At 37.1% G+C, this 18,138-nt stretch overlaps 1 protein-coding gene across 16 annotated transcripts in view; it reads left to right on the top strand.

The window, feature by feature from the left end:
• ATP2B1 (ATPase plasma membrane Ca2+ transporting 1) overlaps nt 1-18,138 on the top strand; it is a 65,619-nt gene that overhangs the window by 15,543 nt on the left and 31,938 nt on the right. For 10 of the 16 annotated variants that reach the window (XM_068936988.1, XM_068937087.1, XM_068937069.1 and 7 more), the window contains exons 2-3: nt 12,603-13,012; nt 17,789-17,986. In XM_068936988.1, the coding sequence (XP_068793089.1) occupies nt 12,808-13,012; nt 17,789-17,986 (403 nt within the window). In that variant the 5' untranslated portion in view covers nt 12,603-12,807. Of the gene's footprint in view, nt 1-10,008; nt 10,126-11,020; nt 11,242-12,602; nt 13,013-17,788; nt 17,987-18,138 lie in introns of those variants that run through there. The other 6 variants (XM_068936998.1, XM_068937051.1, XM_068936994.1 and 3 more) reach the window with 2 other exon arrangements.

Raw genomic sequence — 18,138 nt, 5'->3', positions numbered from 1 at the left:
GCTGATCAGAATTAATTGTATGCATAAGGCAATGTGCATCAAATTAGATTCTAGTTTTGACACAGCTGTATAACTGTCTAAAATTCTGGTATGTTCCTTTACACTTTGATTCTGGATGCTGAACATACACTACCGTTTGGTTATGTTGCCAAGTCCTTTTACTTGGATGACTGCTCTAAACTGTGTTCAAATACTGACAAAACAAAGCTTCCCACCCCTCTCCGCCTCAGCAAAGTCATAAGGTTTTGTTTAAAGAAAAAGATTCCAGCAGGAAGAGATAAACCTGCTACAATCTAACTCCTGTAGCAGTAATTCCTTTGTGTACTGGGAGTAACCTTGCTATTAGTAGCCTGGAAAAGACAATGTTTATTATTAGCTGCTAGTATCAAGGCTAGAGGTGCAAAATACAAAAAAATACAAATGTTCAGTATAAGCACATCTTCTGATGATGACCTGGAAGCATTATTTATAAGCTGTGTTGCTGTACCTATAAACATGTGAAACATGAAAGATGTTCCTGATCATCTCAGTATAAATTCATATCTATTTTAAAATATCCCTTTCCTCCCAAAAAAACCATGTTTTAAAATGTTGGAAGGAGAATCAAACTAAGGCTTTAGCTAAACATAGTTTAAAAACCACAATAATGTTTAGCTTTCAAACCTTCTTGACAGTGTACAAACTTAAATATGCATGTAACTTAAATGAGCCAAGTTCATAAACTAGCTGTAAAATGAGGCATCTGGTTTTTTGTCAATGTATAGGCCTCTTTTGTAGCAAGTTCTAATTCTTCCTAATCTCTGTTTGCTAGTCTGCCTAGAATTTATTTTAAAAGTCTGAAACTTGTTATTGTGAAGATTAGCAGACTTCATATTTATATCAGTTAAAAAAAAAAAAAAAGTCTTGCCTACCTCAGGTAAGTTTTTTGGAAACACTGCTAAAATGATTCTTAATTAGAAAGGTTGTCAGACATGGCTTATTCATATGCTTTCTTTGACAACTTAATGGAAAAGTCGCTCTTAATGAGACTGAAATAATAAGCAGTTTCTGGGAGAACAGTCTTAGTGTGGCTGCTTCTCAGCCTGTTTTCTCTTCCCTCTGCCAGAAATGGAGATGGACAGCCCCATGTTCTCCAAGCAAAAGAATCTCTTGATTCTTGAAAGCAGAGAGGAGGTTTCTATTTGTTATGCAAAACTTAACTCTGGAAAGATAGAGCCACTAACTAGATGGATTATCAGGAACTCCTATACCTTTTGTTTCATGGTACTCTACCACTCTTGTTTTGTGATACTCTGTTCTTATTTACTTTCTTCCAATGGGGAAATGGTCATTTCCCTGAGTGTCACTAACCTCAGAATAGAAGAAGCTCTATGCTTCTCTACTTTGCTTTACCTGTATGCTGCAGTGAGTTAAGGAAAATTTGACACATAGGGACTAGATTAAAATGTAATTGAGCTTCATACTTTTCTGAGCTGGTCTCAGAGTTCCTACTCCTTGTATAAGGAAGAAGCTCATGCTGAGCTGAGGTCCACTGCATTCCGACTTGGAATTGCAGAGGCTTTTTGAGGGAGTTCATTGGAAACCCTGAACTGGGGACACAGATCCAGATTCTTAAAAGAATCTGAGCCTGCAACAGTGGCCAGTTGGAATTAGGCCAACATGCACAAACTAGACCGTTCTTCTGGTTGCTTGAAGTGCTTCACTTGAATGGAGGATCCTGTCCTTCCCAATTCCCTTTCTTTAGAGGTGTACTGTATGCAGTTGTTAAAACCACTCTGACTGAAAAAGTTGGAGAACATTACTACATTCCAAAGTAAAATAAACACTTGTGGGAAGTAATTCAGGTCTGGCCCAGCTGAGTCAGAGTGCTGATCTGTAGTTTACATAGACTGATAGACTTATGGCCTTTTGAGTAAGTTTCAACTGAACTAATCACAGCAGGCTTACAATTCAGATGTCTCCTTTTGATAAGAGGAATATTACCCTTATTGAAGTAGCTGCTAGAAATCATTGCTGGGGATTCACAGACTGCCTTAATGTGAAACTAATATTTCACTATGCCGATGGTAGCTATGCTCTTGGCACCTGAGTGTTTGTGGTTTTACAGTGTTCGTTGATAGCCCTGCGCTTCAGTTGCACAGGGAAGCAAGAGAAACAAATATTATCCAGTTGTCAGCACTGAAGAGACCTGACTGGTAGCTAAGAAGCTTTTCAAGGCATGGTCTTCTCCTGCTTGAAGAAAGAGCATAGTGGTAGAGCTAAATGGACGTCTAGTGCAAATCTTAATTTGAATTCTTACTGCTTAGAGTGGAAACACAACTATCCAGATTGCATTAATATTAGACACCATTGATGCTAGCAAACAGTTTAGACGCTCGGTTTACAGGAAACCGAGGCAGGTATCTCCTTTACTGAGTGGAGTAGGACTCCTAAATGTTATCATAGGAGACCACTCCACTGGCAGTCTCTTTCTGCAGTCATTTTTTTTCAACCAAATCAATTGATCATGAAGTTGATGTCTTTATGCTCTCAGAAACCTGAAGAATTACTGCACAGTACAGATTTTCACACCTGAAGACTTCAGAAATAAAGCTGCAATTGTTAGTTAACGGTTTTGTGCAGCAGCTGTTAGATAGCCTAGCAAAACTGAGATATGATTCAAGATTACTAAATCTGAGCTGCTGTTTGACCATCTGAATTAGCTATTCAACTCAGTCTCTGGCCATGATGGCAGTGACATATCATATGACTTGTTCATTCTCATGTCACTTTACCTGATACAACAGAGGGAGGAGTGACCTTTCCTTGAAGAGAGACTAATGGTATCTTAAAGGTGGCATCAACAAAATAGTTCTATGATGAAGGTGCTCTCAACTATAGCTGAATGTGTTGATTAAACACTACACACAGAAATGGTCCGGAGATAGCTGTCATGCTTTATCACCCAAGTTTGGCTCATCAATACTGCCCTTATGGCTTCTACAAATAAATCAGCTATTTTAGCATCTTTAAGCTTTTCCAGGAAGAAATGTTTGGGGGATCTGTTGTGGCAACTTGTTCAGCCAGTAGAAAACCTGTTATTTACATCTTTTAATTTTATTCTGTGTCTGTGAATGAATGCTTTTTGGACGACTGCTCTCTGCATCAGGGCTACAAATAGCCTAAATTTAAATTATATGGTGCTCTAATGCCTGATTAGGATCACAATCAAGCATGAGGGTGGAGACATGGAAACCTGTATGGTGCTTTCTAGGTCTCCAGATCCAGGGTAGCAGATCCCATTGCTGCTGGCAAAAATCTGTTCTTTCAGATTGTGTAAGTGGTGTTCCTAGTTTAGGGAGAGGAAAATAGTAATAGAAAAAGATTAGGAAAGGAAGAGGTGCTATAACTGCTTGGAGTGCTGAGTGTCCTATTAGGGATGGACTTAAAACAGGACCGAAACCAAAATGTTGCTTCTCTTAAATGACTGAGGTGCTATGAAAAAGAGTAAACAGGCATATCTGAAGTTGTGTTTCAAACCCTGGGCTGTCTGCATGACTGTTGTGACAGCAGGTTTTCCACTTAATCTGATACTTCTTCGTTAATCCTGATGCCTATTAATGTAGGTAGCTCCTCCTATTGCAGAAGGAGAAGGTGACAGAAAATAATATTGGAGAAGATGGAAGTTGTGATGTTATTAGTGTTGAATGCCGTTATTTCAGAAACAATATGGATGAAAGTTTTATGCCTAGCTGTTTTAGTACAGCTATACTTAGTCATCTGAGGATGGTGACAGACTGCAGATGTGCTGCTTGACTTGTTTGCCCTTATGAAGTGCTGTGGTGGGTATCTCAGCTTAGCCTATGCATCCTATTGTGACACTTAGCAGTGCTTACACATTCACTGTTTATGGCTGAGAAACAATTTGCCAAGAGAAATATTTATTGCCTCTGTACTGAGTGGTGCGCCAGTAATTGTCCAGTAACTACCTCTGATCAACATCATTTTATGTACAAAAAACTTGCATAACTGGGAAGGTTTCTTAAAAGGAGTGGCTGATAGGGTGTAATACTGCAGGCAACATGGAATCTTAGCCTTTCGTTGTGTGCCAGACTCTAGAAAGACCAAAAACTATAGTCATGAGGAAACACTACTTTTTGAAAGCGGAAATGCATCTAAAGGATAAAGCGGTATGTAGCCTCACCAAATGGCAAAGCATAACAGATAAATACTGCAAGGCTCAATTTATTTGTTAGGTATTTCTTAAACTATTCCAGAAGGAGGAAGCCTGCTAGAATTGATTAGTAAGCTAAATTCTCAATATTCATCAAAAGAACTGAAGGGAAATCTAGGTATAATCTTAATACAGGAGTTTGCCCCCTCCCCTCCCCCCCCCAAGCTACTCAAGCTACAGTGTAGCTTGCTCTACACTGTGCAAGCTGGCTATTTCTGACAGGAAAGGATTAATATGGCACACGGGAAGTTACCATGGCTTTCAAGTTATGAATCTTTCAAGCAAGATTTTAACAGCCGGACTCTAAGGATAAACTGTGTTGTTGCATTTCCAAAAGACTTTTAAAAAATATCTCAAGATGAAGGCTCTTAAACTGATGTGTTATGGGACAAGAGGAAAGTTTCTTAAACTTGGGCCCCAAGAGGACAAAACAAATAGTCTGCTTAGCTACATGCTGTGTGCTAGTTGAGACTGGTGGCCAGAGCTGCATGTTGTTTAGATTCCAAACTGCTCCTTGCAGGAAGGATGACTGTAGAGGACCATCCTCTACTAGATACTTGGTAAAAATCTGATTAACTGCTACTCACTCTCAAGCAGGCTATTGGACTAAATGGATGATTGGATACAGATCTGAGTACTCTTACATTTTGGCACTCTACTAATTAGCATATAGACTGTTTCTTTAATAATATTTCTGTATAACAGTAAGTTAGTACCGTAATAGACAGGACTCACTGTCATACAGAAAGGAACTTTACAGAAATAATTAGGCTTGCTCTCATTAGACGTAAATATTTCCTAGTATTCTTAGGATTCATTTAAAATTTCACTCTTCATTTCCTGGAAATAAAAGGAATCGAGTAGGGATGTATTTCTGCCCTTTATTGCTTAAAGATATAAACTTTAACTCTATTTTGTCCTCTAACTCTAGAGAGCTTTTGGCAGCTCTTTAATAGCACAAAGTGTGATTACAATCAAAAGCATACAACTTCTCTTAATGGATGCTGATGTAAAAATACAAAATTTTGATAAATACTGAGAAACCTATGGTAAGTTGTTCGTGGACTTAATGTGAATATTTGTCAATGGATGACTTTACTGTACAAAGAGACTAATTTTAAAGCTGTGTACTAAATTAAGATGATAGACTGGGCAATGGAACATACAGTGCAGCATAATTATCCTGAACAAACATTTTTTTTTAGGCTAAACTTTGCAGGGTTAAGAGAACTTTACAGAATCCTCAATCACTTATTTTTAAGACCCAATGGATCTGTAGTCAAGTAAAAGATTGGGCTGTAGACAAACACTTTTTTCCTCTATCTGTTTTAAAACACCAGTGAATAGAATTTTGTGATCTCTAAGGCTTGGCTTCATCATTAGCTGCCTATTTTGGCAGCTTCACTCATCTCAAGTTATCAGAGAAGTGTAACACACATAGTAAATGCAGCTTAGGTACCTGAAGATGTTAGAAGTAATGCCTAATGGGACAGAGTTATATCTGGAGGTTAGAACTTTTTTCTAGGATTATACTCTCAACTTGGAATTACTTGGTATTATAAGCTCTCCAACAAAAAGGCTAAATTTGACTGGAGTTTGATGTCATTGCAGAGCAAACATTACATGAGATTAGTAAGAGGAAATGCTGAGAAGGAAGTTTCAGGGCCTGTGGGTGGTAAAGGAAAAAAGCTATCTGAACATTAGTCAGAACTGTAGATTGTAGTAAACTCTTCAAAACATAGCTCTGTTAATGGTTATTTGAAGTGATTAACTTCTGTATTAAAAAAAAATTTAAGTAGTAAACACTTGACTCTTCTGCATGTGTTGATTTAAAGTGTTACCACTGGGGAAGAAGTGTTGGAGTACTTACAGAGAATTCAGCCTTATAATGTGAAATCTGAAGGTATGAAAACCTAATATTTTAAATACCAATGTTTTAAATTTAAAACTTAATATTTTAAATGCAATTTGACAAGCTGTTGATTGCATGGAGTTTATTCTCTAGAGCTTTCCAGCATGTCTTACAGTTTGCTCCTTGAAGAATGTTTGTGTTTCTGTAAAGCCCTGCATGTTTGATCAGTTATTTTGTATATCTATTTAGTTCTCTCATATGCAAGTCAAAATACCTTAAATTCAGAAAGCCCATGATTAGTTTAAGTTTTTGAGAAAATAGCTTTTTTTATTTGGAAAGACTATTCTATACAATACTTTCCAATCTCTTTTCAATCCAGCTGTCATTTCAGTCTGAGTTGGTCTGCTTCATGAGTGTGGAAACGCCATGGCTTGGAACATGCACGGGAATGTAAGGCCTGCTCTGATTAATGGTATAAAACAAGGCCTGATTGCTTGCTGGGTTTCTGCAGAGGCTGCAGAATGAGCTGCTTCATGAGAGATGCTAGTGTTCTTCATGCCTTGCATGACCTCCCATTAAGGCAAAGGAAAACTTCAGATGGCTGATGTGTATGGTAAATTGATCCAAAATTGTTTTTACTGATTGCCAAACAACTCAACTTTCAGACTGTCACAACTTTTTCTTACTGTTATCAAAATAGGAAAGGAATGAAGGGGAAATCCTGTGCAAGAACACTGCTAACTTGTACTACTGAATGAACTTCAGACTATTGAAGTCTTAATTTGTTAGCCATCATTTCTATAAGAAATAGTTTGGGATCTTGTCTTGGGAGACACTGTTGTTGGATAAAATCACTGTTACAAAAGCAGCAGTCGTGTTAGTCATCAACAATACTTTAGATAAGTTTGGTAAATACCAGTGTATACATGAACTGCAGAGTTTTGGAATAATAGCTATTTTTTCAGTTAAGTACACCTGCCTCATAAAGGATTACATAAGCTTCATATTACCCCTGCCTCATAAGCTTCACAATGAAATAAAATTTCTCTTTGAAAACTCAACAAGACTTGTGACCTTTAATTTACCTTTTAGAATCCAGAAATTGTAACAAACTTGTCGATACAACACTCCTGGGCACGTTTGAGGCTCACGATGATCAATTAAACTATTTCTGTTTCTAAGCATCTTCCATGATTAAATGTTCCCCTCTTAAGCTCTTCAGTCTATGCTCAACTGTTCATTCCAGTGGCTCTTCATAAGCCAGGCTCTCTCAGAAGAGATGCCTACACTGAAAAAGCAACAGCATGCTGCTGAAATGATACAACTCCACTAATTGTTCAGTTAGGCACGTTTTCACATATAGGATAATGGCCTCTAAATGCATACTCTGTTCTGTATGAACCTTCTATTTTGTTAGCATTTGTTTGTATTTTTTGTGAAACAGTTGGTGAGTTTCTGTACACTTCCAAGCAGGTATGAGGGTCTGTCTCTGAAAAGTAAGATAAAATTTATTTTGGAAGACCTCAGAAGACCTTTTTCCAGCATATTTAAGTGCTTTTCTCAGTTGAAATTACTTTCCTTATCAAGTAATAACATTACAAGCAGCTTTGATTCTTTTGCTAAGATATGTGCACTGTGGGAGTCTTACCACACCATGTCATGTGATGGTTTGAAGCCATGGAACATATATTGCACTGTGCATTTCAATCTAAGGTATGCAAAAGTGTATTATATTTTTCAGAATGTCTTAAAGATATATTTTTTAAAACGTTAAAATAAATTAAGATGGAATGAGAACCAAAACACAGAGACAGTTCTTGCTACTGTGAGCTGTTCGTATGTAGATCTGTTCGATCTCTGAGCTAATTAGCTTAAACAAAGGCTTTCCTAAGATAATCACTTTGTGAATCTTTTCCTATATTACAGCAACCAGCTTTAGTGTGTTGTTGAAGGTCAAATGCTTTGTATAGAGGAGTACTAGTCAGCGCTTAATATCTGAATACACAGATACAAGTGGATGTATAAGTGAAATTGAATTGCTCAGGTTATGTAATTGTTGGAGCTTTGACTTTTGGCTGGAGTATCTTAAATGTTGACTTTTTTTTATGACTATTAAAATACATTAACTGTAGACTGGTGTCCTCTATGAAGCAATTATTAAATGCAAATTAAGCAATAGGAAAGACTTGAGTAAGGGTATACCAAGCTTGGTATACTAGAGCTTGTGCATCTGGGCAATAGTAAGTATGCCACTTGTGAACGTTTCTAATTGCATTTGATTGTCAGTGCATTGATGCAGCAAAGTATTACTTCAAGTTAGCCCTAAATTTTACAAAAGTAAAACACAGATTATAGCTAGCTTACAAATAAAAGGTTTACTCTTACAAATACTTCTGCCCACGAGGGATTATTTCTGAAGTCCTTTTTGAAGCACGTTTAACTTTCAGGGCTGTCTCATAGCCACTTTTCAAGGAAGGGAAAAGTAACAACTTTTTTTCATAACCGTTGACTATTCAGTGTTGTAAGAACACTTCAAGAAAGGCTTATAGCTTCTAGCTTGATCGACAGTGTGTTCTGGTGGCACTAAAATTAGTCTTAAGTCTGTAGTCTTTTCGTGCTTTAGTACACATCTCTACATGTAAACTATTTTGAGTTTGGTCTTCTGAGCCAACTGTGAAGGCTCGTGAGATTTTGGAATTTTTAACACCAGCAAATATTATCTAACTCTTGTTTCATTGATTATGATCTTGAATTACTATCTTTATCTGATAACAAAATATGCTTATCTAGTAATAAATACCAATTTGATTTGGGTAACCAATTTAAGATGCAGTATTCTTCATCTGCAGCCATGATCACATTTACATGAGTCATCAGTCAAACTATTACACTCATAGAACAGCAGAATCTTTCCAGAGATAATTGCACAAGTTTCTGAATCCTTTTGCCTAGAAGGATGTTTACTATTTCCATAAGGTCTCCCCTCAGTACAGGTTTTTTAGTCACTTGAGTGTGACAGTTGATAGTTTTAAAGTTACTAATAATTTCAATGAAGTATAAACACAGGATTATCTAAAAGTTGGTGTGCCTAATAAGACCTGTTTCTCCCTCTTAATCATCTTAGGCTCACTTATTTTGAGCTGAATGCTCAGGCACTTTTGGTTGAATTAAACTTTACCATTACTGAAGTTCTGTTTTTTATTTATTGACTTCTAGTTAGGGTAGTTGTTACCTGAATTTAAAATTTGGGATGTTAGCAGACTGGAAGTTTGAAGTGAATTGCTTTCAACTATTAAACCATGTTAGAGAACAGTTGAAAGTGCCACTATTAAAATTAGTGAGTAATAAGAGGCAAATAGATTTAGAGAAGGCTAGAATCACCACCACTGATAATGCTTCAGAGTCCATGCTACTCAAATAACCTATTTCAAATTGCTGTTGCAAAAATTGACTTCAGAAATGGAGCACTGATCAAAACAAGATCCTACAGTAATTATATTTATCACTTCAACTAGTGCAAGATCTTATGTGAGTTAAATATGCTTTCTTTTATGATGCTTGAATTTCACTGCTTTTAATTTCATTATGCATTGCCAAGTTCTTCTTACAGAAGTGGACTGTTGGAACTTGCTGTAACAGGAAGCAATTGAATTTTGCAAGGTTTGACATCAGCCTGAGTTAAGGATATTACTTTTAAGAAGTTGGGAGTGAAATTCCTCTATAAGGATCAGGTTAATATTGGTCCATCCTGTACCTGTGTGCTGAAAGGCTTTTGTATTGTTTGAAAAAGTGCCAGGTGGAAATGAGCTACTGGAGCAGATCCTTTCTGATCTGATTTGGTATAAAAATTGCTATGTTTAGCAAAGTATGCAGGATTTGGAGCAAAACTGCTCATTATCCAGAATTTGAAGAGTCTTTCCATTGTTTCTCTGAATTTTTTTTAGATGAATATGCAAAATAATCTGCAACGCTATTACGGCTGATCTGCAGAACTGTGCTGCTTTTGTAGTATTAATGCAACATTATTGAATTTGTCTGTGAACCCTAAGGAGATATGTTGGTGAGTGAAGATACCATTCAGAACACTTGAGAACTCCTTTCATTTAAAGTATTAGTAAGACCTGGTCACTGGACTATTGTATCTTAACACAAATCTAGATGCGTAAGAACAGTAGGATTGGAATGCAAAGCACAGTATGAACTATTAATTATGCAGTGTTACCACTCTTGTGATAACTTGTACATGAAAGTTATATCAAGTCTTGCCATGGTTTAGTAGTTAATCTCAAAGCTTTTCAATTGCTAGAGTTGTACTTCTTACTAACTTCATGCCTATAGTTGGATTTGGGTATATTTGGGCCTCAAGAGTGCAGAGTTTCTGTTAGAGGCTTGATTGAACTTTTCTTATGGCCAGTCAGCATTAATCATAATTGAGGTAAGCTTGATGTAATTAGTTGTGGGGCATTCTGCTTGGTCTGTTCTTGCCTCATTAGCAGCTGCTGCAGCTTCTTCATAGCTATACCAAATTAATTAACCTAATCTGCTTCTTGTTATACTGCCACAGCTCATGATCAGATGCCAGCTGATAAATTCTCCTAGGCTATCAGCTGACCAACAGCCTCCAGCTTTTGGGCATTAGATAAAGATGTGGTGTGGCTTTAAAGAACAGTCTTTCGTAGATAGTTTGCATGAGTTTCTTCACTGAAAGGGTACTCTGGCAGAGCATGCTATAGTCAATTTAATGAACTGTGAAGAATGTGTGTTGATCAAAACAGTGTGCCCTAGCATGCAGGTTAACACCATCGTTATGTTGTAGTCTATTTTTCTTTGCAATTACTATGGAGAAAAGTCATGGAGGTTTAAACCGAATTTTTAACTGGTGTACTTTTTTGCTGTTATTCATAAAACTTTCAACATTCTGTATGAATATTGCTTTATGTCTTGTATCTCTCCAGAAAACAACCACATACTCTGCTCTTAAAAGAATCTTGCAGTGATAAAGTTGTACGACTGCTGGAAGTGGGGACAGTCACTCCAGTGTCTTTCAACATTCTTCAGTGCAAACTCAGTACTGGAGCTCTGTGCTTAAAATGATAGATCAACTATAACTTAATTCTTTCCAGAAAAGAGATGAGCAGAGGGCTGAGACTTTCCTGGAGCAGTCTTTAAAGTTCTGGTAATTAAGTGCTTGTACCTAGATCTCTATGTAGACACAGTAGTTTAAGCCAAACAGTCTTCTGACCTGACAGAGCAACAGCCAGTAATCTTTTCTGTGTTTGACTCTTGGCCTTTGCAAAGCAGTGCAACAAGTGGTAACTGTTTGCCTTTGTTAGGCACCAACAATTTTACATGACTGGTTATTTGGCATGGCAATACCAGAGTTTCTAGATGAGATTCATTAAACCTTGGAATGTGTTTCTTAATGAGGCCTAATTTTCTTGGTTCTAGGAAAATGGGCATGTGACACCTAAAGATCTTGTTGACCTGGAAGCATCCAACTTATTGGACATATGGCTGGCAGCCATGGTGTCTCATGGGGACATATATGATTATTTGTGCTCATCCTGCCATGTTATGTTAGTAAAGCTGATCTATAGATCGGATGTGTATCTCCTGCGCACAGCAGATCTATGTACAGACACGTAATGTAGTGTTCACTGTTGTAGATGCATGTTCACACGTAGATGCCTGTGTTCATACAAGATATGTCAGCTGTGCTTGAATTAACAAATGTTAAGTGCCTGTTCAGGCTGAGAAACTCATGGGCAGGTGCTAATTTCTCAACTGCAAAGCTCTTGCAATCAAATGGAAGGCCTAATCTTAATCTCTCAAAGTGGTATTGTGCAATTTTTTTGCTCTATTCAAAGAATAAAATGCAGAAGATGTAGGAGGCCTGAGCTGTGATGGGCTGGAGGGAGGCTAAAGCTGTTGGGACATGAAAATGCATTAAGACCTAGGTCTGCATTGATACATACTCCTTGTGCTACGAAAGTACTTCGTGTGGGTTAGCCTAGTGTTGAAACTTATTTTGGAGGTTTGCACAAATGAGTTCATGGGAATACACAAAAGCTTGCTCAGCTTGAAGTCTAAGATGAAGGTTTCCTGGTGCTTTAGTGATAAGCTGATACTTGAAACTTGAGCATATTTGTGCCCGTGTGACATCCATCAGTGCTAAATGTTCCAAACTCCATTTTCCTTGGGACTGGTTTACTTCTTGGTGCTCTTAAAGGTTTCCTGTTGATGATGAACCATATGGATGTCCCAAGCAAAATTCAAGACTTAGAGGCAGCAGCTGTTATAAGAAGTTAATGATTTAAGAAAGTATGATGATGCAGTGGGTTTTGAGACCGCAAATATCACTTTCATACCTTGACTCACTGCCAGCTGAATGCCTATTAAAAATATTATAGGAAATATGAACAGCTTGTCCTTAAGCAAAAATTTGTTCTGTAACTTCAATGCAAAGCATAGGATTGTCTTACAATATATTTCAGTGTAGCTGCTATGTAACTGAATGTGTATTTATTCTTTTCCTAGACTGTACATGCCATTTGGCTTGGGAACAGAACTCACCATGGGACAACATCAAAGATATATCTCCAGATGGGGACTTTTACTTGGGTGATATCTCTGCTGTCCTGACTGTCTTCATACCCAAAGGATTTATTTTCATTTTGGAAATATTTTAAATTGAAATCTTATTCCTTACTGGAAACTTTCTACACTAAAGACTGCATGCATCATGGGTGATATGGCAAACAACTCTGTTGCATATAGTGGCGTAAAAAATGCTGTAAAAGAAGCTAATCATGGAGATTTTGGAGTCACTCTTTCAGAGCTCCGTTCACTTATGGAACTTCGAGCTACAGATGCACTGCATAAAATACAAGAATGTTATGGAGATGTACATGGCATCTGTACAAGATTGAAAACTTCCCCAAATGAAGGTAAGTCAATTTTCAGGCTGATGTTGAAGAAATTCCACTTCAAAAAAAATTTAGTCAAGCAAACTAAGTATTTGTATGTAGTAAGGTTTATAAAGGTATTTAAGTAATTATTAAGTTAATTATTATAATAAGATACTGCTTCTTGCTCCTCTAAGGCCGTATGATAGTTCAATAAGTAAGCAAGGGTTTTCAACTGGTCTAACTGCATGTGCCATTTTGGATTAGTTGCATAGCTGCACTTTGGAAGAAACAGTTTTGATGTGGGAATCCAGATCTGAGGTAGCAATGCAACAAGGCTGTGTTTAACTTAGTGTGAGCATGTAAGGCTTGTGATCAGCTCATGTGACATTTAGTTCATAATTCAGATCATGCTATCACGGAACGCAAGGTTTTAATAGTTTTATGCAGAGCTTGTTAATGCTTGTGTATTGTTCTTGTGTTCCTTAATACAGCAGTTTTTAAAGTTGGAGACATCTATTTTCTATCCTCACTGTATCAAATTCTTAATATTGGGATCCAACTTTTAAATCCACAGTATTTCTGTAGGTTTCACTTTATCTATACAAAATTAACTACTGATACAGCTTTAAGACACTAAGAGGTACTGTGACTCTTTTTGGTAAGAAGTATGCAGAGTGACCACACGATCTTTAGTCTCTTGAAAAAGCATCTTGTCAAAGACGTCTTTGCCATTTCAGTGACACTTCATCGAATACCACTGATCATATCTAATGCTCTTCTCTAGAATTGTTACTTCAAGATAGACTGTATAACTGTTAGGGGAAAAAATAAATTTTCATCTCCTAAGAGCTTTCCAGCACTTTTCAAGATCTGTTTGTCTTATGTTGCTCTTCTCCAGCGGAAATGAAAGCTGAAGGCATCATAAAAGAAATAGTTTCAAGTCATGACACTTAAGCTATCTGAGATGTAGTATCCTGTACAAAGTTTTGTTGCATATTGTTACGTAACGTTATAACTCAAACTTAATGGTAAGTCATGCTGTTTCTAGTAATTCTGATGATCTAAAATCAAGATTTTGGCAAATTGTGGTATCTCAGTATTTAAGTGCTCATGTAACTGTCATCCAGTGCAGCTTGATGCTGCTGGCAGTGAAGTACCTGCTGTCTTAATCCTGGAAAACTATTGCTTTCTAGTCTCAAGAAATGCTACGGAAAGGTTTGTTACCTTGCATCAAGTACAGCTTACTAATGCCTTAAGATACTTTTGGGTGCATCTACACTTAGCAAATTTTGTCTCAGGTTGCTTTCGAAGCCAGACTCCTGATGTCCCTTCTGATGTTCACATCAAGAAATGGTGTCAGCATGCAAACTGGATTCTTCTTACGGAACAGAAAGATTTCTCTAGATCAGCTATTATGACTTACCTGCCAGTGAGTGTTCAGTGCATGGAACTAGACCAGAGCTAGTCTGAAGAAACTTTAAAACATGAGTAGCACAAAATTTTAGTGGTGGAAAGAGCTGTTGCCTTCTATAAACAGGAACTGAAGTAAGGGTTAAATGTTTTTACAGTAATCTGCAGGATGTCTCTTCAAGGACCACTGTTACTGCAAGCTAGCTGAATGTATGATTGTAGGTGGCCTTGATGCACTGGACACGAAATACCTAGGAAAATGCAGAATTCACATTCCTTAATTTTAACAATCAAGTTAGCACATGAGAATCACGAGTGTGAATGTACTGAAACTAGAATAGCTAGAGGACCTGTTCCTGCAGCAGGGCTTGAGCTGTAGTGATTATTCTACTGTACTGAAAACTGTGTGGTCTTTCCTTTTTAAAAAAGATTTAACATTTACACGTATTTAACTGATGATCACAGGACAGTGCAATGACAAAGTTGATAAAAGGGCATGATATTTTTGAAGTGTGAGAATAGCTCATAAATGCAACAGACTCAGCAGTCAAACTTGATAATTAGCTCTAAAAAGGTTAAGGAAGATGGGTTACAGAAAACAGACTCTTCTACAAAGGTGGTGTTTTGGTTCTAAATCATGACATGAATTTTTATAGAACCAACTTTTCCTTTTATAAGATAAGTTGCTATGAATTCTCTTGGCGATATTACAGTGTAGAGTCTTTGTAAGGAGAATACTAGGTCTCTTTTTTATTGTCAAATTCAAATTTTAAGGATGTAAATGGAGAAATTTCCAATGGAGAAAACCTATGCAAGACTCTGAAAACGGCTCAGTATTATAGAAATTCTAGTTTTGTCAATGTGTGTATAAATATGCAAAGCCTTACGACATATCTTCCTATTCGGAAGCTTTCTGTATGACAAAATGCTGACTTGCATAACTAGTAGTGGCTTCATAGCAAAAGTACAGATAGCTCTGAAATACTGTACAGTGGATGAGAACAGCTTGTGCGATTTCTTGCGTTGAAGCTGTTGACGGTGTAAGGCAACATATTTGCAGCCAAAAGGTGGATCAAATCTATCTGACCCCAAATGAAAAATGGGAATTGTCCTTTACCAGTGCTACAAGAAAAGACACTTTGAGCAGACTTTACTGCTTAATATTTAACGATTCTCATGTCCTTTATGTGTACAAATGTGTGCATATACAAATATGTATGAATGCAGCTGTTTCACAAATACCAAAGTAGTAAAACCCCCCCGATGTTCTGGGTAGATGGACCATCAGGACATCAGTGTTTCCACAGATCTACATTTTGATTCTCTAGTAGTATCTACTTCTAAATTTGCACTAAATAATTCTTAGACAAAGCATCTACTAGTCACTTCCTCAATATTTTTCCACCTTAAGCCCAAATCACATAAATGACTGTCATTAAAATACATAATCAATAACACAAAGCAGTAGTTAGATCTCAGGCCTGTCTATTATAAACTATGAAATTACTAGCCATGTGGTAGATGTAGTAAGCTCAGTACACGATTGCTTGTTGTAAATAGTGAAAATCCAATTTTTTTTTGTCTTTGCTAGGCTTATTCACTAATCTTTTAAGTGGTGCTGGTAATACTTAGACTTTAGATTTGTTAGAAAATGCTTTTCGTTCTTCAGAAGCCTTTGCTATATACTTCTGATGTTCTTGCTTCCTGGTACCCTGTGAAGAAAGGAAGAAAATGGTGCCACAGGCACTATGTAACTAATCTTTTGAACTCTGCCATTTTAAAAGGATGAGACAAATGGCTTCTGATACAAAATAGCAATATATTTGTGGTCTTTCAGGATGGCCAACCTGTTGATATGACTTAATTTTGAAAATGAGTCTTGCTGCACTCCTTTGAGTTTGAGAGAAATAGTAAGCATGTCAAAGTGTAGACTTCAAGTGAGAAGTGTATTGTTATAGCTAAACAATAAAAATGCTTCTTTATATTAAACCTCTAGAGCTGGTGAATCTAAGAAAGTTAGAAGAAATTAACTTACATATGCCAAGAGTATATTTGGTTCTTTTTGATGTTAAAATAATCTACACATTTTGCTTTTCAGTTAAGCAATTATTTAGCAGGTTTTAGCATTTAAAACTGAGCTTCATGCTTCAGTAGGCTTTACAAAGTGTCTTGTTATATCATATGATGCTTTAAGGAAATGCTTGTCGGAGACGTCCGTTAATTAAGGAATACCCCTCTTTCACTATGAAAATTAGTTGCAGTGGTCACTATTCTTGTTAATTATCTAACATGTTTATAAGGCCTTGATGTCACTAAGCAGTTGGGTTAAATGTTGAAAAATTGCAATTAGGAAAACTGTTGTCTTTGAGCAGATAACTGATCCCAACCTCTGTGGGACAGGAGGTTTGAAGTGTCTAGAAGTCTGATCTGAACACAGCAAGAATTGTGGTCGTTTTGTCATCAGAAAGGAGCTGGTTGTTTAAATACTAAATAGTTAGACAGCTGGAAACTGCTGAAGAAATAAACAGGAGGTACTTATGGCAGACATTGAGAGTGTGGTCTTGTGCTGAATATGCTTGGTATTGCTTTATCTTTAAGGACTTAGTTAACTCTTGATGTGTGTAATGCCTTCTAGTGAAGATCTCTGACTCATAACTGCTAGCTGTGCCTTAAGCATGGTGCTGGAGTTGAGGCAGTGAAAAGGATTCTTAAAGAAATATGCCAAATAAGTAAGACTGGTGCAAAGTTCAGGTGACAAACCATACGGGATCTGCTGCAGAGTGCAAAATATGAGCTCTCTTTATATGAGAAAAGGTATAAAGACTTAAACCTCAGAACAAGAAGCAGCTACTGTCCAGGTAGAAGGATGTGGCAGCACTGTTACATAGCTGCCTGTCACCACATCCTTGGGCCTGGATAACTTCACCAGATTTATGATAAATGTTAGATTAATTGTAGGATCCTAGGATGCTATCTCTGAATATAGAATCCCTACAGTGGGAACCAGAGTTGGCTTCTCAGGCTGTGGTCTTGTTACTACTGTAAAGACTGAGGAACATCATAGTTTTTACTCTATTAATCTTGTCTTGCAAACCTGTATACTTTGTTCTGAGGTATGCCTGTTGCTAGTACTCTCTTGCTGTGTCATATTGAGCACAAGTAGGTAGACCTTCAGCTTAGTTTACATTGGCAAAGTGTGATTTACTAAATATAGTTATTCTCTATAGTGGAATTGATTAACAGTGATACTTGCATAATAGTGTTTAATGTATAGCTTTTCAGTATTGCATATGAACTCTGTGGAGTGGCACTTGATTCCACTTCATGAATGGGAGACCTTAATCACTTCTAATGTGAAGGTGAAATGCAAATAAGCATCACTAACTTTGTCTTCTTATTAAATAGGTTTAAGTGGAAATCCAGCAGATATAGAAAGGAGAGAAGCAGTGTTTGGGAAGAACTTTATACCTCCTAAAAAGCCAAAAACATTTCTTCAGTTAGTATGGGAAGCACTACAGGATGTTACACTAATTATATTAGAAATTGCAGCCATAGTATCCTTGGGCCTTTCTTTTTATCAGCCTCCAGGAGGGAATGAAGCATGTAAGTAAATGTTTTAAAAAGTAGCTATCTACCTATACTATGCTACTGACTTTCCTGGTCCAACATAGCTATCCTGTAAATCTGATGGGGGGCGGCAAGTCTGGAAAAGCAGCTTATTGTTCCATATTGAGAGAATACTACTAAAACTCTAA

This window comes from Struthio camelus, chromosome 1, assembly GCF_040807025.1.
Source record: "Struthio camelus isolate bStrCam1 chromosome 1, bStrCam1.hap1, whole genome shotgun sequence".
Lineage (NCBI taxonomy): Eukaryota > Metazoa > Chordata > Aves > Struthioniformes > Struthionidae > Struthio > Struthio camelus.
Note: the sequence above shows the minus strand (reverse complement) of the source record. Positions and strands in the feature narration are given on the sequence as shown.